The following is a 24,494-nucleotide window of genomic DNA, read 5'->3' as shown; positions in this document are numbered from 1 at the left end:
TGCTAACACCTGAAAATCAGCACAGCAGGCCCCTCCCCCAGAAGACCAGCTAGAGGGACCAGTTCCAGGGGAAGTCAAGGGACTTAAAGTCTACAGATTAAGAAGATACTCCCCCGTGTTTTTTGTTTTTCTTTTTCTTTTTTCTTTTCTTTTGATTTCTGATTGCTTCCCCCACCCCCCCTTTTTTTTCACCTTTCTTTCTTTTTCTTTCTCTTTTCTCTTTTTTCCTTTTTTTCTTCTTTTTCTTTTTTCTTTTTCTCTTTTCTTCCTTCTCTCTCTTTCTCTCCTTTTCCCAATACAACTTGTTTTTGGCCACTCTGCACTGAGCAAAATGACTAGAAGGAAAACCTCACCTCAAAAGAAAGAATCAGAAACAGCCCTCTCTCCCACAGAGTTACAAAATCTGGATTACAATTCAATGTCAGAAGCCAATTCAGAAGCACTATTATACAGCTACTGGTGGCTCTAGAAAAAAGCATTAAGGCCTCACGAGACTTCATGACTGCAGAATTTAGATCCAATCAGGCAGAAATTAAAAATCAATTGAATGAGATGCAATCCAAACTAGAAGTCCTAACGGCGAGGGTTAACGAGGTGGAAGAACGAGTGAGTGACATAGAAGACAAGTAATGGCAAAGAGGGAAACTGAGGAAAAAAGAGACAATTAAAAGACCATGAAGACAGATTAAGGGAAATAAATGACAGCCTAAGGAAGAAAAACGTACGTTTAATTGGGGTTCCCGAGGGCGCCGAAAGGGACAGAGGGCCAGAATATGTATTTGAACAAATCCTAGCTGAAAACTTTCCCAATCTGGGAAGGGAAATAGGCATTCAGATCCAGGAAATAGAGAGATCCCCCCTAAAATCAATAAAAACCGTTCAACACCTCGACATTTAATAGTGAAGCTTGCAAATTCCAAAGATAAAGAGAAGATCCTTAAAGCAGCAAGAGACAAGAAGTCCCTGACTTTCATGGGGAGCAGACCCCTCCACAGAGACCTGGCAGGCCAGAAAGGGCTGGCAGGATATATTCAGGGTCCTAAATGAGAAGAACATGCAACCAAGAATACTTTATCCAGCAAGGCTCTCATTCAAAATGGAAGGAGAGATAAAGAGCTTCCAAGACAGGCAGGAACTGAAAGAATATGTGACCTCCAAACCAGCTCTGCAAGAAATTTTAAGGGGGACTCTTAAAATTCCCCTTTAAGAAGAAGTTCAGTGGAACAATCCACAAAAACAAGGACTAAATAGATATCATGATGACACTAAACTCATATCTGTCAATAGTAACCCTGAACATGAACGGCCTTAATGACCCCATCAAAAGGCGCAGGGTTTCAGACTGGATAAAAAAGCAGGACCCATCTATTTGCTGTCTACAAGAGACTCATTTTAGACAGAAGGACACCTACAACCTGAAAATAGAAGGTTGGAGAACCATTTACCATTCAAATGGTTCTCAAAAGAAAGCAGGGGTAGCCATCCTTATATCAGATAAACTAAAATTTACCCCGAAGACTGTAGTGAGAGATGAAGAGGGACACTATATCATACTTAAAGGATCTATCCAGCAAGAGGACTTAACAATCCTCAATATACATGCCCCGAATGTGGGAGCTGCCAAATACTTAAACGAATTATTAACCAAAGTGAAGAAATACTGAGATAATAATACACTTATACTTGGTGACTTCAATCTAGCTCTTTCTACCCTCGATAGGTCTTCTAAGCACATCTCCAAAGAAACGAGAGCTTTAAATGATACACTGGACCAGATGGATTTCACAGATATCTACAGAACTTTACATCCAAACTCAACTGAATACACATTCTTCTCAAGTGCACATGGAACTTTCTCCAGAATAGACTACATACTGGGTCACAAATCGGGTCTGAACCGATACCAAAAGATGGGGATCGTCCCCTGCATATTCTCAGACCATAACACCTTGAAATTAGAACTAAATCACAAGAAGTTTGGAAGGACCTCAAACACGTGGAGGTTAAGGAGCATCCTGCTAAAAGATAAAAGGGTCAACCAGGAAATTAAGGAAGAATTAAAAAGATTCATGGAAACTAATGAGAATGAAGATACAACTGTTCAAAATCTTTGGGATGCAGCAAAAACAGTCCTGAGGGGGAAATACATCACAATACAAGCATCCATTCAAAAACTGGAAAGAACTCAAATACAAAAGCTAACCTTACACATAAAGGAGCTAGAGAAAAAACAGCAAATGGACCCGATGCCCAGCAGAAGAAGAGAGTTAATTAAAATTTGAGCAGAACTCAAAGAAGACCAATCACATTGGATGAAGGGTTCACCCTCTCCCAGCATGATTTCAGCTTAACTAATTACATCTGCAACAACCCTACTTCCCAAAAAGATCACATTCTGAGATACTGGGGCTTAGGATTTTAACATATCTTTGTGGGGGATGCAATTCAACCTATAGCACAAGGACCAAAAGACAAACCAATTTAAAAATGGGCAAAGGATTTGAATAGACATTTCTCCAAAGGAGATCTACCAATGTCCCCTAAGCATAAGAAAGATTGCTGTGTCATTAGACATTGGGGAAATTGCAAGCCTAAACCACAAAATGGTACTTCACACCCATCAGGATGGCTATAATCAAACAGATAACAAAAAATGGTAGAGAGGATATGGAGAAATCAAAATCCTCATATGTGGCTGGTGACAATGTAAAATGGTAGAGCCACTTCGGAAAACAGTTTAAAAATTCCTCAGAAAATGGGATGCCTGGGTGGCTCAGCAATTTAGCGCCTGCCTTCAGCCCAGGGGGTGATCCTCAAGTCCCAGGATCGAGTCCCACATCGGGCTCCCTGCGTGGAGCCTGTTTCTCCCTCTGCCTGTGTCTCTGCCTCTCTCTCTGTGTGTCTCTCATGAATGGATAAATAAAATCTTTAAAAAAAAAAAAAAGGATCTCAAATCCAGGTTCATTTGTCTCTAAGAGCTGTGTGACCTGACTCCTACAATTAAAAAAAGAAAGAAAAATTCCTCAGAAAGTTAGACACAGTTAACCATATGACCCATCACTTCCACTCACAGGTATGTGCCCAAGGAAATGGGAAAACATACGTCCACACAAAATCTTGGACATGAATGTTCACAGCAGCATTATTCATAATCACCACAAAGGGGAAACAACCCTAATGCCTGTCAGCTGGTGAGCAAACAGTGTGGTACATCTGTACCACAGGATACCATTTAGTAATAAAGAGGAATGAAGTACTCACAGCTACTGTAACACAGACAGACCCTGAAAACCTGATGCTGAGGGGAAGAAGGCAGATGCAAAGCCCATGTGTTAGAAGATTCCATTTTTATGAAACATGCAGAATGGACAAATCAATGGAAACAGAAAGTAGATTATTGCTTGCCTAGAACCGAAGCAGTTGAGGGGAAATGGTGAGTGACCACTCATGGGCATGGGCTTTCTTTTTGGAGTAATGAAAGCATCCTAAACTTAGATTGTGGTGATGGTTGCACAACTCTTTGAACACACTGAAACTTTTAAACTGCAAATGTGGCATAGATTAATTTAATGATAGGCAAATTGTGTCTTGATAAAGATGTTCATTGAAAACAACCTCTGTCTTCACTCTTTTCCACTAGAAAAACAAGAGCTGGATCTCAGAGGATGATTTCTACAGGCCTCCCCAAGAGCCTCCCACAGAGAGCCCCTCAGAGCGCTCTGTGGCTCCTTTCGGAGGGTCACCCGAGTCAAGGCCTAGTCTCCTCAGGCGTTGTTCCCAAGGACCGAGGAAAAGCTTCTCCACAGGATCCTTAGACAAAGCCTGTGTGCCTTCCCCAGGAAGCAGGAGAAGCAAGGCGGCCACTGCACAGGAGCATAAGAACTTCAGGGTTGTGCACCGCCGGCAGATGGGTAGGTGGCCGCAGGGCTCTGGCGACCTCACACTGCAGGCACAGGGCCTTCCAGAGAGCAGGGCTAAAGGCCCCTTATCCATTACCAGCTGGGGGGTGTCTTCTCCTTACAAGCACAATCTCTTCCCCAAATGTAATATGGAGCACCCGTGCTGAGTAATTCGGGAAAGCATTTCAGGAGAAGTACTACGTTTTCTCATAATATCTCGACAAAATAATACTCAAAAACCTGTTTCATATATTGAAATATTGAAACTTTTCCCCTGAAGTCATATGATTATACAAAATTCTGGGTTCTACCTGGAGCCTAGAGCAAACTATGCCTCCTGAAGGCATCTCAATGTCTCTTCCCAAGGCCTTCATCTTAGTTGGCTTGTTTGATGGCTCTGGTGGGGTGTTATCAGCTCTAGTTAGTGTGCTCTATGTGCTGTTTACAGTGATACCCTGTGAAATTCTAGAATGCGTTCAATAACCATAAACTAATTTTTCCACAATCCGCATAAACAAAAAAGTATGACCTGGAGTCCTAGAGTCCATCTCTTTCTCGCTTCGTTTTGTGTTTGCAGTGACCCAACAGACAATTCTTGCCAGGTTCCTGGCTTGAGGGGTATGGGTAGAGCCCTGGTCTCCATGCTGGCTTCTTTTAGGTTTTTCTTTATGTCCATGTGGTAATTGTAACCATGCCAGAGAATGTGCTTCACACCTAGGCTGTCAGGTTCCCTGAAGGGTAGGAAGACCCTATACAATTGTTTGAAATCTCCAAGGCCAGTCCAGGCTGGGAGAGAGAAAACCACGTGTCTTTCGGATCCCCGGTTAGGGGCAGACCCCCTATGTAACAGGGAGCATTTCTACATGTACTCACTCAGCAGATAGTTATCTGTGATATGTCAGGCTGTTCTAGGTGCTGGGGACATGCAGGAAGTGAAATAAAGTCTCTGTCTTCATAGACTGCTGTTCTAGTGCAAGAGACAGGAAATAAGAAAATTAACAGGTAAAGGTACAGTATGGGCTGGTGATAATCATCGCCATGGAGAAGAGTAAACTGGGGAGTGCCAAGATGGGGAGTGTACTGTTTTGTACGGGATGGCCAAGGGGGCCCTCATAAATAAGGTGACATGTGAGGAGATGTGAAGGAAAGGAGGGAAGAAGGCATGGGGCGACCTGTGTGTCTCAAGCAAGGGAACAAATGCAAAGCACCTGTGCTGGGCACATGCCCAGGAAACTGAGGAGATGAGGGCCAAGTGACAGAGGGCCTCTCGGGCCACAGAACAGTCATTAGCTTTTGCTCTGAGGAAGATGGCAGCCATTGCAGGATTCGGGGCAGAGGGATATGGTCTGACTTCCTTTAAAGGGGGGGGGGGGGCATCCTGGCTCATATGTTGAAGGACCTCAGGGAGAGAGACCAGTCAGGTGGCTCTCACCATAAGCCAGGCCAGGGGTGATGGCCAGCTGAGCCCATATGGTAGCGATGGAGGTGGTAAGAAATGGGGTTTCTGGGCTATGCCAGCAGGATTTGCAGATAGACTGGAGATGGGGTGTGGAAGAAAGGGAATCAAGGATAACTGCAGGGTTTTTAGCCCAAGCAGCTAGAAGAATACAGTGTGCCATTTATGAGATGAGGAATGTTGGGAGAGAAGTTGGCTTGCAGTGGGAGGGTCAGGAATTCATTTTGGGCATATTAACTTTGAGGGGATATTACATGCTAGATATCAGACGTGCACACAGCAGGTGGAGATCTGAATCTGAGGTTCAAGCGCGAGGTTCAGGCTGGAGATTAAAAACCAGGGCATTGTTGGCATAAAGCCCTGAATGTGGGTAAGATCAGGTAGGAAGTGGGTATCGCTGAAGAAGAGGCCCCAGGGCTGAGCTCTAAGGTGCATCAATGTTGAGAAGTCAGGGAGAGAAGGAAGAGCAAGCCCAGGGGACAGAAGAGTGGCCCGTTAGGGCAGAGGAGGACCCATAGTGGCAGTCCTCAGCGGTCGAGTGAGGGAAGTGTTTCATGAGGGAAGGAGGGCTCAGCTGTGTCCAGTGATGCCGATGGGTCAGGCCAGATGGGGACTAAGGATTAGCCTTTGGATTTGGTGACCAGGAGAGCATGGGGCTTTCCAAGCACAGTTTCAGTGGAAGGAGGGGACAGAAGCCTGACTGGAGCAGATTCAAGATGGAATGGGAATTGGGGAACTTGAGATTGTTGTGATACCTCCTTGGGGGACGAAGGAACAGGGTGGTAATTAGAGATGTGAGGGCCATCAAGAAGGCTATTTTTAAAGATGGCAGAAATAACAGCGTGTTTGTGTGCTGGTGGGAATGATCCAGGAGGGAAGGGAGAAAGCAGTGACACAGGAGAGGGAGGATGGGTTGCTGGAGAGATGCCCTTATCCCTGAATAGGCAGGGGCGGGGGTCCTCTGCTCAATCAAACAGAGGGGTTGGCCTCAGACTGAGCTGTCAGTTCATCCCTGGTGACAAGGGGGATGTCAGAGTGTGGGTACAGATGCTGTAGCAAGGGGTCTGTGGAGGTCATCTTTTGAGTGTTTTTTTTTTTTGTCTCAGATAAACAATTCAGAAACAAGGTCAACAAGCTGAGGGTGAGGACAGGATGAAAGTGCTCAAATTTATTCTGGTGGCAGCCACTGTCCACACCCGCTGCAGGGCCTCAGGAGGTAGAGGGATGGCCCGCTGTCTAAAGTGCCCCTTTCTGCCCCCAGGGCTGTCCAACCCATTCCGGGGTCTCATGAAGCTGGGCACCGTGGAGCGGCGAGGGGCGATGGGCATTTGGAAGGAGCTCTTCTGCGAGCTCTCCCCTCTGGAGTTCCGCCTCTACCTGAACACTGAGGAGCGCACCTGCGTGGAGAACTGCTCACTGCTGCGCTGTGAGTCTGTGGGGCCGGCGCACAGCGATGGCCGCTTTGAGCTGGTCTTCTCTGGCAGGAAGCTGGCACTGCGGGCCTCCTCCCAGGATGAAGCTGAGGACTGGCTGGACCGGGTGCGGGAGGCCCTGCAGAAGTGCCGGCCCCAGCAGGAGGATGAGTGGGTGAACATCCAGTACCCAGAGCAGCCTGAGGACCCCCCAGACACCCCCCAGGGTGGCCTCCCCTCCCACCCAGACCTGCTCACTGAGCCTGAAACCCTCCAGGGCACACAGTTCTGTTGGTCTTCTGCCCAAGTTCCCGAGCCAGATGCTATTAAAGAATCCCTTCTGTACCTGTACACTGACAGGACTTGGATGCCCTATATTTTCTCCCTATCCTTGGAGTCTCTGAAATGCTTCCGAGTGAGAAACAATGAGAAGATGTTAAGTGACAGTCATGGAATTGAGACCATCCGAGATATCCTGCCAGACACGAGCCTTGGGGGCCCATCTTGCTTCAAAATCCTCACGGCCAAGGCTGTCCTGAAGCTGCAGGCTGGGAATGCTGAGGAGGCCGCTCTATGGAGGGAGCTGGTGCGCAAGGTCCTGGCGTCCTACTTGGAGACAGCCGAGGAGGCGGTGACACTGGGTGGCAGTCTGGATGAGAACTGTCAGGAGGTGCTGCAGTTCGCCACGAGGGAGAACGGCTTCCTCCTGCAGTACCTGGTGGCCATCCCCACGGAGAAAGGCCTTGACTCCCAGGGCTGTTTCTGTGCAGGTGCCCGCTTGCCTTCCCACCACCCCCAGTGCACTCACCTCCTCTGCCTCGAGTCGGCTTCCTAATTTAGGCACTCTGCCCTTTCCTGGCTCTCCACCTCTGCCCCCACGCCACCCCTGGGATGTTGCGGCAAATTGCCCCTGCTTCTCCCCGGCACCCACGCAGGCCAGCACCCCTGCCAAGGGTTGGCACCTGTGGGTGGCAGCTCTTCGAAGTGCTGCTGTCTGCTTAGGGAGTTCCATCCAGGGAGCTCTGGTCTCCACCCTTTCATTATCATATTACCATATCGTTAGCTTCTTTTGGAGCAGGGACATGGCATCCTTCCAAATATTTCTGCCTGCTTTTGCAAGTGCACACAGTCTTTTTCAGCTACAAAAATGGGCTCATACTACTCTGTTCTGTGCAACAGAACTTCTCTGATGATGAAAATGTTCTAGATCTATGCTGTCCACTATGGTAACTACAAGCCACATGTGGCTCCTGAGTACTTCAAATGTAGCTATTATGATGGACGGAACTGAATTTTCACTTTAACGTAAAGGTATTTAAACTGAAATGGGTACCTGTGGCTTATGGCCACTGTTTGAGACAGCACAGCTATTTATACTGTTCTGCAACTTGGTTTTTTTCTACTTAAGAATATATTATAGATATTATTCTAAGTCAGTACACCTGCTATATTATTGCCATAATTAAATCTGATTCTCCTGTGGGGGCACTGGGCCAGCTGCTTTATTTGGATTATTTCATTTATTCCTCACAATACCTTTCCCATGGTAGAGCCAGATGAGGACCTTCACAGTCCTAGAACCTTGCTCTAGCCAGGCCCCCACAGGGACCCAGACACCCATTTCCAACACCTTGGTTCTCCAGGTGAACCGTGAAAACTTTGCCCTGCTGCAGAGTGCCATACAGGAGGCATGGCTGTGAGGGATTTGAGGCTAGAGTTGGCTAGAGCCTGTGGGACTTGAGAGGAAAGTCTGCTTCGGGCATGTGGAAGAAAGTGGTCGGTTTTCTTCCTGCAGAAAATGTTTTCAAGTCCCAGATCACCGCCTCCCCCTGCGAACCCCTAACACTTGCACCCGTTACCTTCAGCCTGTGGGTGTTAGGCTTAGGGTGAAGGCCAGGACCCCAAGGCTTATGAGGAGAGTCCTCCAGTGGGTGTGAATGCTGGCAGGGGGCGGCTCTTACTGTGCCTGTCACCTGCCACCTCATGGGCCGAGACTGAATCTGAGGAGCTGGGCTTCCTTCTTGCTGCAAGCACAGCTCTGTAGCTAAGCAGATACCCACCATTGACATTTGGCTGCATTCATAGTTTGCAAGGCACTTTCAAAATCTCCTCTCATTTAAACTTTGTGATCTCTCCACAGGAAAGCAAGTAACAGCAGACTTTTATAGACACTGAAACAGAACCTTGCAAAAATTCAGTGAAGGGTTAGGGTGAGGCAGCTATTAAACAGAAGAGGTGGCCCTTCTAGTCCCAAGGCTAGACTCTCCCCTGGCCCTGTGGGAGACAGGCATGCACTCAGGATTTGAGCCAGGCCTTTGCTTTACCCTGGACATACCCACTCCACTTCTCACTGCCCGCTGCTGTGGAAGGACCTCTAGCAGAGGGGCTGAAGCTGGGCTCTGCATCTCCATCCTGCGGGGCCAGGCATCTCTGACTCCAGGCTGGCCCCAGGCAATGTCCAGACAGCCCCTGCCTTCGACTGGCTTCTCCACCCACTCCCTGTGGCCGGCCCCAGGTCCCCAGCTCCCACCCTGCTTACCGAGGCCCAGACTTGGTTGCTTCTACTTCTGGGCCTCAGTGGAGGGGCAGACCTACAGAAGGTTGGCACCGGTGAGCAAGCAGTGGAAACACTGAATACAGCTACACAGAAGACGATGTGGGCTCTAACAGCAACCTAACCCAAATCCAGTGCCCAGCTATGCCATGTAATCGTCCCATGACTGGGCAGGTCTCCACCATTCTGGGCACCAATGTTTTCAGCTGTAAAATGGCAACAATAATTGCTAATGGTGTTCTGCTATAAAGACTAATTAATAGGGTTATTTGGTGGGTGCATATGAGTGAGGGTGGTTTTATCTCTCTATCCTTTTTAATCTATCCTTCCCTTAAAGAATTGGTCCTTCAGCTTAGTGACTTCCTCATTGTTTGTAGACTCTGGCCCTGCCACTGCTCACTCTCCCACTGTCCTTCTCCCCAGGCTGCTCCCGACAGATTGGCTTCTCATTTGTACGACCCAAGCTTTGTGCCTTCTCTGGCCTCTATTACTGTGACATCTGCCACCAAGATGATGCCTCGGTGATTCCGGCCAGGATCATCCACAACTGGGACCTCACCAAGCGCCCGGTAAGCCCTGAGCCCAGCCTGTTGTGGCCACACAAGGCTACTAAGTGACAGACGAATGATCATACTTCTTTGCTGCTGCTCTTCATCTCTGTAAAGGAGGCTGGCTCTCGGGAAGCCTGGGTCCCTGGTTCAGGCCCCATGATGGAGGGGGAGCCAGCAAGCAAAAAATGCAGTGCTGGTCTATAGCCTTGAGCAGAGCTCTGTCAGTGTCTGCCTTGATCCTCAGGTAGAGGTCTAAGGATGATTCTCTGCAGCTCCCCATGGCTACAGACAAAACTAAGGTACCAGCAGCCAGATGGATAGATAGACAGACAGACGAGGATAGGTAGGTAAGGAAGGATAATTAGGATATATTACATATATAACCGGATGGTGGATGGATGTGGGTGGGTGGGCTGGCCAACCAGCTGCACCTCCCCTTGGAGCAGTCAGCCTTTTCCATGGATCTGTTTCCATACATTTGTAAAGTTGGGATCATCTTGGACTCATAACGTGCTTTGTCGACTTAGCATCACTTAGTCTTGGGTACTGTTTTATGTTCACCAAGTGCTTTTTAATTGGATGTATCCCAGGATCGTTCACATTTCTTCCTCTACACCTGAGCTTACCACTTACTAACTGTGTTACCATTAGCAAATTATTTAGCTTTAGTTTCCTGGTCTCTAAAGAGGAATAAATAAGTGTGTGCCTCAGGGTTGTGTAAGAACTAACAGAGACAGGACCCACCAGTCTCTCAGAGCCCCTACATCAGAGCCCTTTCCTTCTCCTGAGGCCTGTCACACCTTTGGCCCCTGGTTCACTTGGTCAGGGCCTGCTTCCAAGAACACAAGTTTGGCTTCACCCCAAAGGCACAGATTTCTGTTTAAGACAGACACAGAAGCATAAGGAAGGGATTTGCTTCTCACAAGCTCCAGGCCTACTGGATGAGCAGCCTTGATGTGCAGATGTGTCCTCAGAGTGCAGGAAAGGGTTGTGTGTAACCCCAGCCTCCACCGTGCTGGGGACTGGAACCCCAAGAAAGAACATTAGCTTCATTTTGGCTTTTTGGTTCGTTACCTTGTCCTCACTCCTGCCCTCAGTGGTAAGTATTTAACTAACTACACATAGAATATTAAACTCAGAACCACAACAAATGCAAATCATTCTTTGGCCGTAAAACACACTCACTATTTACAACACCCGGACACTGGTTAAGCCATCTTCTTATTTATTGCTGCAATCCTTGTGCCACTTCCTTCTCCCTACCAGAAAATGACAGTACTTTTCTGGGTATGTCTGAGATCAGGAAATATCCAGCTCTCGCTCTCTCAGAGATCCCTGTCCTGGGAAAGACAGGAACATTCGAAATAGAAAGTGGCTGGCTCGTGGGTGAGGGGCCTTATTGTTCACTGTTACCGCTGGCTGACCCATTTGTGCAGAGTCTGGCTGGCACTTGGCAGGATGTCAGCGCCGGACCAGGGATTCTTTCTCGCCTGTCTCCTGCAAGCCCACAGGCCAGGAACAGTCCGGGGGAGCAGGAAGCTCCTGCCTGTCCATAGCACTTGGCAGTTTTCAGCATGCATTCCTCTGTGTGATTTCATCAGAGCCTCACCCAAGGCTTGAAGCGAGTCATGGGACGGGCCAGGCGGTATGGAGAAGAGCAGTCTGAGAGGAGTCCCCAGGCCTTTGCTGCTCGACTGCCCATCAGGTCACAGGCTGGTACTTCAGGGCTCTGAGAAATGGTAAAAGGAGTTGTCTGTTGCTGGGAGAGGCAAGAGATGGCAGTGGAACTGGATGACAGGAGGCCAGAGTCTCCTAAGCCCCCAGTATGACCGTCTCCCAAGGGCCCTTTCACATTCCCAATGCTTCAGGGGCCAGCTGGGCCACACGGACACTCAGAGTCTGAAGGCAGCTCCCATTCCTGAGGATATGCTGTGTGCCAGGAGCTTATGAATTTTCTTTTTATCTGAACTCAAAATAATCCCATAAAGGAGGTGCTTTTATTTTCCCCACTTTACAGACAAGGAAACTGAGTCACGGAGAGGTTAAGTAATTGTCACAAGGTCACACTGCTAGTAAGTGATAGAGTTGGGATTCAAATTCAATTCTGACTTGAAACCCCAACTCCAAGTTGATGGTGAAGAACATCTCAGCTCCTCCGTCCTTCTCGTCACAGTGAGGAGGACACTGAAGGGGAGAGAGGCTTCTCGTTAGTTGATGAAACAGCCATCTGTGCAAAGACCACACTTCAGTTTAGACCCAGGCTCCACTTTCTGCAGGTAGATTAGATAGGCCACTTTAGCTTCTGTGAGGCTTCACTTCTTCATCTATAAAATGGGGATGATGACACCTTCCCCATTGGATTGTCATAAACATGAGGAAAGGATGGGGCTGAGGATCTCTGTCTGGCACATAGTAGGTTCTCAGTAACTGGCTTTGGCATTAGGGTCAGGACTGAGGGTGGGACCTGCAACACCCTATCAGTTGGGAAAGGCTGGGATTGATCCTTCACCTCCACACAGGGACTTGGGGGAGCCTGGGTTGGTGCTGCTGGCAAGAGCTGGGGAAGTTGGAAAACCTCCTTAAGCCGGCTCTGATCTGTGGCTTCCTGTGGCTGGAGCCTGACTCAGACAGTCACCTGGTTCCTGCGTGGTTGGCCTCAGGCAGTGCCTGTTCCATGAGGCAGGAAAGTGGGGGCTGGGAAGACAGGAAAGAGTGGGAAGGGTCTGTGGGCCAGGGGGAGAAGGGCAGCAGCTGGTGCCGTGGAGGGAGAATAGGTCTGGGCATTAGGTTAACTGGGTTCAGATCTTGACTTTTCTGAGCTATGGACATAGGCCCAGTCACTTCGACCCTGAGCCTCAGTTCTCTCATTTGTAAAATGAAGATGGCACCATGTCCCCTGGAGGTGGGTGGCTGGGTGAGTGAGTAGGTAAGACCGTGCCCATCCCAGAGGCGCTCACCATCCTGTCCCCATCCCCACTATGTGGTGCGCCCCAGATCTGCCGGCAGGCCCTGAAGTTCCTGATGCAGATCCGGGCCCAGCCCCTCATCAACCTGCAGCTGGTGAACGCCTCACTGTATGAGCATGTGGAGCAGATGCGCCTCATCAGGCGATGCCGGGAGCAGCTGAAGCTTCTGGGAGATTACCTGAGCCTGAGCCGAAGCGGAGCTCTGAAAGAGCTGAGCAAGAGGTGAGCATCCTGGACGCCCGCGGGACGCGCGCGCACACACACACACACACACACACACACACAGCTAGCACCAGCACAAGATGCCCTCTTGGGAGAAATGCCAGGGCTGGGCAGAAATCACTTTCCCATTGGGTTGGGAAATGATCACATACTTGGAGAGTGGCTTTTACCTGCTCATGTATTCATTCACTCATTCATTCATTCATCAACAGATATTTACTGAGAACATACGAAGTTACCAGACTTGTGGGCTCAACGCTGAGCAAGGCAGACCCAGGATCTACTCTCTAGAGGGGAAGGCAGATGAATAAGCCAATGGCTACAACAGGGAGGGAGCTGGGAGGGAGGCAGGATGCTTAGAAGTACCACTGTGAGCACTTTAAGAGGATTGGAGGAGGGCAGAGCAGGGAAGCCTTCCAGGAGGAACTTACAAATAATGTGAGACCTGAAGAATGAGTAGAAATTTAGAAAGGGAAGAGACTCAAGAGTGAGTGATCCAGATAGAAAAAAGAGTGTGTGCAGGCCATGAACAAAGGCCGCATACATGGAAAGAACAGAGAGAACTTGGATGGAGAGAGGGTGCAAGGAGGAAAGTGAGTGTGGTTGGGAGGCTGGGAGGCAAGAGCAGTGTAGCCTGGCCCTTTCCTACCCAGTCCTCCCTCCAGGGCTGCTTTGTTGCTATCCAGCACAGCATCCCTCCCCAAATCCTCAGAAGGGGGCAAGACTGGGGCGGGACCCTCAGATGTCCTTTGAGAAGCTTCTCAGCCCCCAGAGCCTAGGGACCTACTCAGGGTCCGGAAGTGATGCTGTGCTGCAGCATGAACTTAGGATCTTTCTGGGCCCTTTGTAAACCTCCTCACCCATAGGGCCCTCAGAAGGGCAGACCCCAGGTGGACAAGCTGGTGCCTCCTGTTCGCTTGGGCTTTGTTGCTGGGTGTCTGGGCACTTGGAGCAGCTCACAAGCCCCTCACATTCCCCCCATGGCCCCAGCCACTCCTCCACACAGGCATGGCACAGAGACCACCACTCTGATGGGCTGTAGCTCTAGAGTCCTGGCTACTGTCCTCCCAGGGCCATTCCTGCATGGTTGCTTGAGGCCCCAAGTGGTGCCCAGTATAGGCCCCGCAGAACTCTCAACAAGGGGGCTGCTGCAGGGAGCTCTCTCTTAGGCATGAGGGAGAGGCTGGTTCCTCTTAGGCTCCCAGAGCAGCCAGCTGAGCCCTGGTCTCCACGGGACCTGAAAGGACAGAAAGCCCCTCTGGCGGCCACCATGAGGGACCCTAGCAGTCTGCTTCCCGGGGAGACCTTGCCTGTCTCGATCATTAGCTGGATGCCTGGGTCTTCACTCACTGCCCCTCGATCCTGGACCAGAAGTCAGTGAAGTGGTGAAATCTCCCTGTCATCACCCTCCAGTCAAGGGGATCTTCTGCAGACCTCAGCAGACCAGGTACCTGCAGGGTGAGTCCTGGGTGCTGGCCTCACTTACCTGTCCCCACCCTGCTCAGATTGCTTGGTCGTCAACCTTACTGACCTGTCTGGGCTGACCTGCTAGGCAGCCATGCCTTTCTCCCTGCCTCTGCTATTCCCATCCTTGGGTAGTAGCACTGCATAACTACTGTGCAGCCTACCAGCCTTCGAGAGAGCAAGGTTCAGTCAGTGGAAGTCCCATTTTAGAAGCAACGTGGGGGCAAGTGAAAGAGCTCAGGAGCAGCCTCTGCCCGGCCTCAGACTTGCTGTGTGACTGAGAAGTTGGTTTACTTCTCTGAGCCTAAGCTTTCTTGTCTACAAAATTGGCCAATAATCCCTGTGCCATGCGGCCTTCCAGAGTTGTGGTGAGGGCCGGTAGAGGGGCTCAGAGTCTGGGCAAGGACGCACACAGGCAGACAGATGGCCCTGGGTCAGCATGGTTCATGCCATGAGGGAAAGCACCAGACCCAGCCTCGTCAGGGCCGGAGGGCCAAGGAAACTCCCAGAGGAGATGGCATCGTAGCTGAGGGTTTGCAGGATTTTCTTTTCTTCTTTTCTTTCCTTAAAAAAAAAGTGTTTCTTCTTTGCAAAGGCAGTCAATATTCAGCATGAAAGAATCCAGCAGGCAGTTCCAATCACCCTTCCTCCAGTCCCACCACCATCAGTCCTATTAGGGCATGCTTCCAGAACTCTGTCCTCACACAGGCACATAGTGAACTGGGATTTTGCAAAAGAATTAGAAGAAAGGGGAAGGGAGGGCCCAGCCTTCCTAGTTCAAAGGGGACCTGTGATATGGAAAGGGACGGGACTGTGCCTCATCGGGACCCTTGAAGGGGTTCAGTGCAGCTGGACTGTGGGTGCAGGAGCCAGACCTCAAAGGTCCCAGGTGCCACACTAAAGGTGTTTAGATTTATCCTGTCAGCAGTAGGGAGCCCTTTGAAGGGATGTTCTCAACAGGGTCTACAAAAGGCCACTTTAGGGGGTGCCCTGCTGGCTAGTCAGTAGAGCATGCAACTCTTGATCTCGGGGTTGTGAGTTCAAACCCTACATGGGGTGGAGAGATTACCTAAACACGAAATATGTGTTTGTGTTTGGCAGTAGTGGGGGCACAGAGGCCGATGTAGTAATTAGCCCTGGGAAGTGAGGAGGCCTGGCCTGAGTTGGCCAGAGTGGAGGTTGAGGACTGGAATGGTTGAGAAGGAAGGGCAGGCCTTGAGTATGAGTGGTGAAGTCAGGGAGGATTTCCCCTTTGCTAGTGGCAGCCCTCTGGCTGGGCTCTCTGAGAGAAAGGGGATCCTCAGACAGGCCTGGACACATCTCCAGGGGCCATAGAAGCCTCAGAGCTCCCTCTCTGCCCTTGGGAAGGAGCCATTAGAAACGCCCTGGAGGAGTGGGCAGAGAAGGCACTTAAGTTCAAAGGAGTCAGAGCCTCGGCCTGGAACCCAGCCCTGCCCACCCTGCCAGCCCTGCCAGCGCCCTTTCCCACCTCATCACTGGTTACAGGAGTAAAGGGGCAACCTCGCCTCTGTTTTCTCTCTTCCCGAGTTCCCTACAGATCTCTCTGGCCCCTTCCCGGCCTCACGCCAGGAGAGGACAGAAAGGACTTTCCGATTGTGGGGTGGAGAACAGAGGCCTGGAGAGGCCCCAGGGTGTAGACTTCTCTCCTGACAGGGTGAGCAGTGGCATCTCACCCCTGGGCCAGTGCTCTGTCCCCTGTGGCTTGGACTGAGTCCTGTGGAGGAAGCAACTGTGAGCCTCACTGAGAGTATGACAGGCCCAGGGTACAGTGGCTTGCAGGGAGGGTCTTGTGCCTGGCTGGTCCCCAGGGCTTCCATGACTGTGTACAGATGACAGAGATGACTCTCCATCCAGATCAGCCCCACCCTTCCTGCCAGTTCAGGGATGGCCTGTGTGCCCCCCACCCCCTGCGTTTTCCTGGTGATAAATGGTGGCTTCCTGTTCCCAGAAAGCTGGAAGTTTACTGGGGAAACCAGAATGGTGAACCAAGCAGTAGTGTCCTCACCTCTTGTGGCATAGCATGGCCTGCCGGGCTATTTGGTGGGACTTGTCCCCCTGCTCCAGGTTTCTCCAGATCACATCTGAGGCCATAGGGTGGAGCATGGCCAAGCCCCCATCCCAGATGCTCCTGGGGCAGGTTTGCAGCCACCTTAGGCTTGGAGCATTCTCCCCAACCCCAGCACCCACACAGGCACACATAGCAAGGCCAGGCAGGTGGTGTCCCAGGGGGATTTCTGCAGCCATTTATTCTCTATCCCTGAGGATGGAACCCCTCAGATCTCTGCCACTGCTGAGGTGGAAAGTGGAGCCACCCTCGCCGTGTCTCCCCCATGCCCCACCCCACTGTGAAATGGGATCTGCCTTCCTTAGACCACATCGCCATGCCTCTCACATAGCACTGAAACTGGATGCTTGACTGTGTCCCTCCGCTAGCCCAGGGGCTATAGGGGGGCAGAGGCTGCCTCCTATGCATTTCTGTCCCGCTGTCCCTAGTATAATGGTGGCAGTAATGACAACAGCTAACACCTTCAGGCATTCACTGGGATGGGAAAGGGTGCAGGCTCCAGAGGCCGACTTCTGCATTCAGGTCTCCAGCTCTCTTGTCGAGGTGGGGATTATAAGAGTACCAACCTCACAGGACAGTGCAATGAGTTAATGGATATAAACCTCTAAGCCCAGTTCCCAGTATAAATGTTGGCTCTGGTCATCCTCCTCCTCATTATTATTTTTTTATAGACGTTTTATGTTTTATAACCTTTAAAATTTTTTGGAAATTTCTTCAGCCCTATTGAGGCATAACTGACAAAATTATAACATGTTTAAAGTGGATATCATGATCATTTGGTGTATGTATATACATTGTGAGACGGTTCCTCCCATCTGGTTTATTCACACATCCATCACCTCACTACTTAGGTGTAGGTTTTTGGTGAGAGCATTTAAGTTCTACTCTCTCAGCAAATTTGTTATACGATACAGTGTTATCAACTCTAGCTGATAATCATTCGTTGTTTACTGTGTGCTAGGCACTACGCCAAATGCTTTAAATAAATTATTTAATCCTCAAAGAGCTCCATTTCTCGGGTGAGGAAGCTTGAGTTGTAGAGAGGTTGAGTAATTTGCCCTGGGTCACCTGGAAGACCAGATCCCCAGCCCGGGCACCCGACCGCGCTCTTAGGCACCGCCCTGGCCAGGCGTTCATACCCAGTGAGCAGCTGAAGGAATGAAAACAAACACAGGTTGGCCCGGATCAGGAAACCCTTGTAAGGGGCCTCTTCTGTTTTGTTTGAAGGCTCAACCACAGGAATTACCTCTTGGAGTCTCCCCACAAGTACAGTGTTGCCGACCTCCAGCAGGTGAGAATGCCTTTCTCTACCCCAGACCTCCCCAGAGGGGCCTCATTCCTGGAGACATCAGACAGGAGGGGTGGCTGCAGCTTTTCAGCACCTCAGACTATGTGTCTGGCTGTCCCAGGATTCCTGGGCACTGACTGAGCGCCAGCCCCCTGCAGTTAGCAGGCAGTCCAGCAAAGCCTGGGGAACAGGAGCCCCTTGGCCCCTTCCCTGCCTCTGGCCTCATCCGAGCTAGAGGGCAGCAGGAGGAGAGGCCCCAGGCATGAAAGTTGAGGACACTCCTTTCCTTCAGGGAGGGCTCTGTGGATTTGGGTCTCATCCTTAAGCCGGTTACCCCCAGTGACATCCATGTACGGGAGCTGTACACCTGCATTGTTCAGCCTGGTCCAGGGGCGGAGGGGTCTTGCCCAAGTGGGAAGATACTTCTTTGGGAATAGGAGTTCTTGACGCAAGATGGAGCCACATTTTATAGATGGCCTCAGCCTCAGCACAGCTACCCGAAGGGCCTGTCGGCCTGCACTTGCCCTCCACAGATCGCGGACGGAGTGTATGAAGGGTTCCTCAACACCCTGATTGGATTTGCCTCCCAGCACGTCTACCACTGTGACCTGTGCACCCAGCGTGGCTTCATCTGCCAGATCTGCCATCACCACGACATCATCTTCCCTTTCGAGTTTGACACCACAGCCAGGTATGCAGGACACCCAGCCTGTCACCCCGCCCCTACCCACAGCTGGCCCCAGCTATCCAGGGAGGCAGGCCCAGTGCCATTGTGCAGAAATACAGAGACACCCTGTCTGTGCCGGTACCGATGCCCTGGGCAGTCACGGCAGCTCCGGTCCAGCTCAGAGAGCCCTCCAATGGCCCCTGCCTAGATCAAGGAAGCTGTCTGTCTCCCTAGAGAAGAGGTGGCTTGCTGCCTCTTTGAGCGGGGGCCTCAGTTTTGTCATCTACAGACAGGTTGAGGAGGGACTGAATGAGTTACTGCCCTGGAGCATTGGCACAGGCCAGGCACAAAGTGGGCACCCTGTGGGTGGTACCTGCCTACCTCTCTCCTGCAGTAGTGCTGGTTCTTACCCGATTATCACTCATTATCAGAAGCCTCTAAATGGAAAAATTCATCCACCAAACCTCCATTCCAGCCCGTGTGGGAGTGGAAAACTGAGCAGGTGGGAGCATTCATTCATGTTCAGTAGGTGTCTCATGGCCTAGATTTAGCCCCTAGGCTGAGTTTTTTAAACGGCAGAGGGTTTTCAACATAGGCAAGAAGTCATTTCATGAGTCTCAAGCAGCATCTTAAAAAGTGAATTCGAACAGAGAGTGTCAGCAGTGCCTGTGGTGTGAAGGAGGGTAAGCATTGTCGCGAGGTTTTATTTGGCCATGCAGAGGCAGCGCACACGTGCCTTGCGTGGCGGGTGCCGCTCAGCCTCCCCGCGGGTTCTGGTCAGGAACGCTGGCCAGGCCCCCGGCCCATGGCACAGGCGGTGCTTGCTGCTATCCCCCAGGTGTGGCGAGTGCAAGACCGTCTTCCACCAGAGCTGCCAGGCCGTGGTGAAGAAGGGCTGCCCCCGCTGTGCCCGCCGGCGCAAGTACCAAGAACAGAGCACTCTCACCTAAGTCAGCGAGCTGTCCCCACCAAGGCTGCGGGGTGGGGGCTCGGCTCACCCATCTCAGCTGGGTTTGGCGTCAGTCCGGATCCTCTCAAGGTGTCACAGCTGTCTCCCCTGTCACGAAGACTCCGATGTGACCAGAGCACGAGCCTCCCAGAGGAAGCCCTCGATGATGTCACCCAGTCCCTCTACCACCTGTCTGCTCCAGGACATGGGGACATCATCAGATGCCCCCATTCCAGGGGATGCAGGGAGGGGGAACTTTGCACTAATCAGGCCCCAGCTCACCTCACAGACACGGCACATCCATCAGGGCTGCTCAAACACTGTGGAAACAAGACTTGGGCGCATTCTGAATTCCACATTCCTGATTAAAAGTTCTAGTTTTTTAAGGCAGGTTTTTTTTTCCCCTTCATATTTCAACAGAAAATATTTTTTTATTCTTGACCCTACACAAGTCACCCAAGAAATCCAGGCCTTCTCATGCTGAGCAAATGTGTGGGAACACTTGGCCCGCAGGCAGGCAGGCAGGCGGCTGGACAGGCAGGCCACTGCTGGGCCAGAGCCTGCCAGCTGGACTGGGTGCCTTTCCTTCTCCTACACCGGGCGCTCACTGCCCACAGCTCAAGTACGACGTGCCAAACTGCCCGGGGGCTGGTGGGATGGGTCTCGATGACTGCCCTCTCCCTCTCCCTCTGTTTGCCCTGGCCTGTCCACCTCACCTGGAAGCCCCATCACCTTTCTCCATGTCAGAGCCCCCCTGCTCTCATGTAGTCGGGGATCTTGGTCCCTGAGGGAGAAGGGAGAAATTTGGAACCAGCACTCTCAGCACTTTGAGCCTTTCTTGGCTCAGGGCAGGGTGGTCATCTTGCCTACCCCTCAGCCCCTCGCCGTCCCATCCTACCACAGACCCGCAGCCAGATGGGCCGGGGGCAGATGCAGACACACTCTTGCCCTATTCCCCCACCGCATGACTGAGCCCTGTGGCAACAGAGGCAGGCTCGGCCCACAGAGAGGGCAACGAGCCCAGGCCAGTGGCCAGCCTCGGGCATCAGGACTGCCAGGCCCGCACTGTGGAGTGGTGACCTCGTCCTTCCACAAAGAGTGCCAGCCCTGCTGCAGAGACGCACAGGGACACGTGGGAGCAGCCACCTGTTGGAAGGACACTGAGCCTCAGTTTACAAAGCCATGAATTCACAAAGCTTTGCTGGATTGGCCAGGAGGGGCCCTACCAGAGACCAGAAAAAGTCATTGGAGCATGATTGCCTTTTCAAGGGGGTCTTGGGGTAGAGCAGGAGCCTGCAATTGTTTTCAAAGTGACCTTTAGACCCTGGGGTTTGGGGGTTGATTTCTCTGCTGCCTTCTCCCATCTTTCCTGGACCCACAGCCCCCACCCCCACCCCACCCCCGGCCCTGGGTCCTCTGGCCATCCTCTCTGCTCTCAGCTTGAATTGGGGGCCTCAGGTGGAGATTGCCTGTCAAGAGCTGAATCTACTCCCACATCTCCCTGGGGGTGATTCGGCTGCTGAGTCACCTGCCCAGCCCTGAGAAGCTGGATAAATTGTGCAATAGAACAGAGTAGGTGGTTGGGGGGGTGGGGGGGGCTGTCCCAGGGGGCTGCCCCACAACTTCTCTGTCCCCGGCGCGGAAGATGGTGCACACTAGGCCCAGCATGCCAAAGCCTCCTAAATGGGAAAGTGGGTCCTTATCCCCGTCCTGCACCCCCATAGCCAGCATTAATGCTCCCCCACAGATCCAGCCTAAGCAGAGCCGCAGGTGCCCCAGTTCCCCAAGTGGACAGGGGCTGGCCTGGGGTGGGCAGTGCTGCCCAGGCCCAGCCCTGGCTCCTCAGGCCCATGAGTATGTTATGTGCACCAGAAGGTGCCCTAGGAGGCAGCAGGAGTGAGGCCCTAGGGAGCTTGCTTAGGTTGGGTATCCACCCCGCCGCCGCCCTCCCAGTAGTATCCTCCTAGTAGCATTAGAACTGACCCTCTCCCCAGTACCAGAAAGCTGCTAATCAAATGAGTTGACTTTTACCCTCTCACCTCCAATGGAAAGCTGATGTGAACCTCTTGGTGCCCACACTATTTTTAAAATGCCATTTTATGCAATAAACTGTTTCTAGCGGGGGGTGCTGGCCCTGAACAGCGCTCTGCAATGTATGGAAGGAACTGCTACAGTGTGCATTTTGGATGATTTTGCAGTAAAGACCGGATCTTTTTCACCTGTGATCTTGCTTCTGAATCCTGATGCTGCCACTGGCTGGGGGAGGCCACCAGCCATCCTGTGGTTGGATGGACGCCCCCCCCCCCCCGCTCTCATTAGCTGGGGAGGCATGGAGAGGGAGGGTTGGTAGTAAACATTTGCAAGCAGGGGGCGTGGGGACGCAGGGGAGAAGAGGTGCCACTAGGAGTCCTGGCCAGGGAGCCAGGGGGAGATTTCGGGGCCTTGCTGGGGGTCTCCTCACATACACTCATGCATAACAGCTGAAGCTGCTGCCTGAAATCTCACCACAGTGGCACCTTCGCTGTGCCTGTCAAAGCACAGAGCCCTGACACTGGAACATGAAGAATGTTGGGACTATTTCCCACTGGGTTTTCCAAAGCAAGAGTGGGGGCTTAGAAAAGGCTGAGCAGCACCAGAATCAGGCATCCCAGTGGCCTAGACTTGGCCACTACCTTCCTCTAAGTGCCAGGAGAAGCCCACCACTGCCCGTGGTGAGGCCAGAAGAAGGAAACACACTAGTTCCAGGGAAGGCAGATGGTGGGAAAATGTGATTGAGACACTCTGCTCTGTCTGCAGTTCCTTGTCCTCGAAGATGCCTTTCAGCCCCTGGGGGAGCACCTTCTGCACATCCCCTGAGCCCCAGCTTCCCTCAGGGGCCTCAAGTCTCTCCAGGTCAGTAGGAAGTGGGCTCTGAGAAGACAAAAGGAACTGGGTTTGAGGCCTAGGGACAGGTAGACCAGAGCCAGGCGACCCGGGTCCCTCATCCTCAGCAAGGTGCCACTGAGGACATTCCTTTCTCCCTTCCCGCTCCTGCCTGAAGGAGAATGGGGGGTTGGAGATGTCAACCCAACACCAGAGAGGACAGCTCATCTTCTCATAAAAATAATGTTCATGTAGGAAAGTTTAAGAAACTAAGGTTAAGGGATCCCTGGGTGGTGCAGTGGTTTGGCGCCTGCCTTTGGCCCAGGGCGCGATCCTGGAGACCCGGGATCGAATCCCACATTGGGCTCCCGGTGCATGGAGCCTGCTTCTCCCTCTGCCTATGTCTCTGCCGCTCTCTCTCTCTCTCTCTCTCTCTCTCTCTCTCTCTCTGTGTGTGACTTTCATAAATAAAAAAAATGATGTTCATAATAACAAATGTGTGCTCCTACAATAATGTGATACTCTACTGTGCTTAGTGCATCTCATTCAATCTCGCCAACTATCCTGGGAAGTAGGTGTCACTGTCCCCAGTTTACAGGAGAGAAAATTGCAAGTGCTAGGTAGGAGTCCCTCTCCAGCAGGCTGCTCTGGGCTTACCCTACAGACTGGAGGGTGGCCCTCTTCCAGAGGAGGATCCAGGCAGCAGGGGGACAGAATCTAACAGTGGGAGGCAAATCTGGCCAGAAGTAGTCCAGGAGGCTACACCCCCACGCCCCCCCCACGCCCCCACCTCACACTACCATCCTCGCCCTCCTGCTACACCTCCCAGAGACAGCCAGGTGTGGCCCAGGAGGGGCGGGGGGGGGGGGCGTCTGCGCTCCCTGGGCGCTGGCCCGGCCCAGAGGGGACAGGAAGCGGGACGCCAGGGATTGTCTCTAGCAGCCACAGCCCAGCCTCGGCCCGGGAGGAAGTTCTGCCCAGCGCGCTCCGCTCCGCTGGTGCCTCCCTCGCTGTATTGTTGAGCAGGAAACCGGGCTGCGCGGGAGCTGGGCGGTGGAGGAGGGAGCGCGGACGCCGAAACCACGCGCGCCTGCCTGCCGGGAAGAGTGGAGGCGAAGCCAGTGAGCGGACACCCGGAGGGGCCGGGGCCGGGCCGGGCGGGGGGCGCTGAGCCGGGGGCCGGTGCGGGTGCGGTGCTGCAGGTGGCGGGTTCTCTCTCGCTGGCTCCCCTTCCCGGGCGCTGGGGCAGGAGCTGCGGGAGCTGCGGGACCCGCGAGCAGGGCCGCGCGGCTCGGATCCCGCCCCCCCCCCCGCGAGGAGCGGAGATGAAAAGGGCTGCCCTCCGTCCGGGGACAGGACGGGCCCAGGTGCAGGCCCCCCGCGCCGACCCAGGCTTGGCGCCGCTGTGGCTCTTGTCCCCAGGCCAGTGGACCCAAAGCAACTCCTGGGGACGGGTCAGTCCTGGAGTTTCAGGGATCCTCCCCGCTCCCCTGAGTTTGGGAAGGAGCCGAGTCCCGGGTCCCCTCCCCACCCAGCACGAGACCCCCGCTCTGGTGGGCATCCCTGCCTTGGGACCTCCGCCCTGAGTCTTTCCAGGCCCGGCCAAGCTGTGCCGGGAAAGGGCCTGGGGAGGGCGGAGGTGGGCCCGAAGCGAGTAGTGCCAGCAATCGGGCTGGAGAGGGCTCTCGGTTGGCAGTTGGTGATTCAGGGTGCAAATGGCCTCACCCATAAGGGGACGCCTGGAGACGACGATCCGATCGGGGTGGAGCAGCCCCGGAACAGCCCATCCAGGCGACACAGAGGCTGGAGGCCAACAAATCCCGCAGCGGGGGCGTTGGTGAAGGGCGCAGGGTGGGAGTCTACCCACCTTGGGCTCTGATGCCAGCAGGCAGCACACCTTCAGTCGCAGCCCTGCCAGCTGCCGCCCCTCCCTCCTGCCTTCTCTTGCCCTGGGCCCGCTCCCAATGTCTCCACTGGCCCAGACACTCCTTCAGGCTCCTCCTCGCCCCTCCAGGATACACCTGCCTCGGGAATTGGGGGCAGCCTGCCGGAGCCTCCCTCTGCCTCTTTGCTCCCCTTGGCAGCTCCTGCTCCCCGAGGTTTCCCGACCCAGCCCTC

General features: G+C 52.6%; 1 protein-coding gene across 3 annotated transcripts in view; it reads left to right on the top strand.

Annotated features, from left to right (window-relative positions):
• PLEKHM1 (pleckstrin homology and RUN domain containing M1) overlaps positions 1–21,099 on the top strand; it is a 49,055-nt gene extending 27,956 nt beyond the window's left edge. For all 3 annotated transcript variants that reach the window (XM_055333481.1, XM_055333482.1, XM_055333480.1), the window contains 7 exons: positions 3,641–3,911; positions 6,617–7,537; positions 9,745–9,890; positions 12,867–13,060; positions 17,838–17,901; positions 18,432–18,589; positions 19,404–21,099. In XM_055333481.1, coding sequence (XP_055189456.1) covers positions 3,641–3,911; positions 6,617–7,537; positions 9,745–9,890; positions 12,867–13,060; positions 17,838–17,901; positions 18,432–18,589; positions 19,404–19,515 — 1,866 coding nt within the window. In that variant the 3' untranslated portion in view covers positions 19,516–21,099. The remainder of the gene's footprint in view (positions 1–3,640; positions 3,912–6,616; positions 7,538–9,744; positions 9,891–12,866; positions 13,061–17,837; positions 17,902–18,431; positions 18,590–19,403) is intronic.
• Positions 21,100–24,494: the final 3,395 nt, after the last annotated feature.

Source organism: Nyctereutes procyonoides, unplaced genomic scaffold (assembly GCF_905146905.1).
Source record: "Nyctereutes procyonoides isolate TBG_1078 unplaced genomic scaffold, NYPRO_anot_genome, whole genome shotgun sequence".
Classification (NCBI taxonomy): Eukaryota; Metazoa; Chordata; class Mammalia; order Carnivora; family Canidae; genus Nyctereutes; species Nyctereutes procyonoides.
This window is presented reverse-complemented; position numbering and strand designations above follow the sequence as displayed.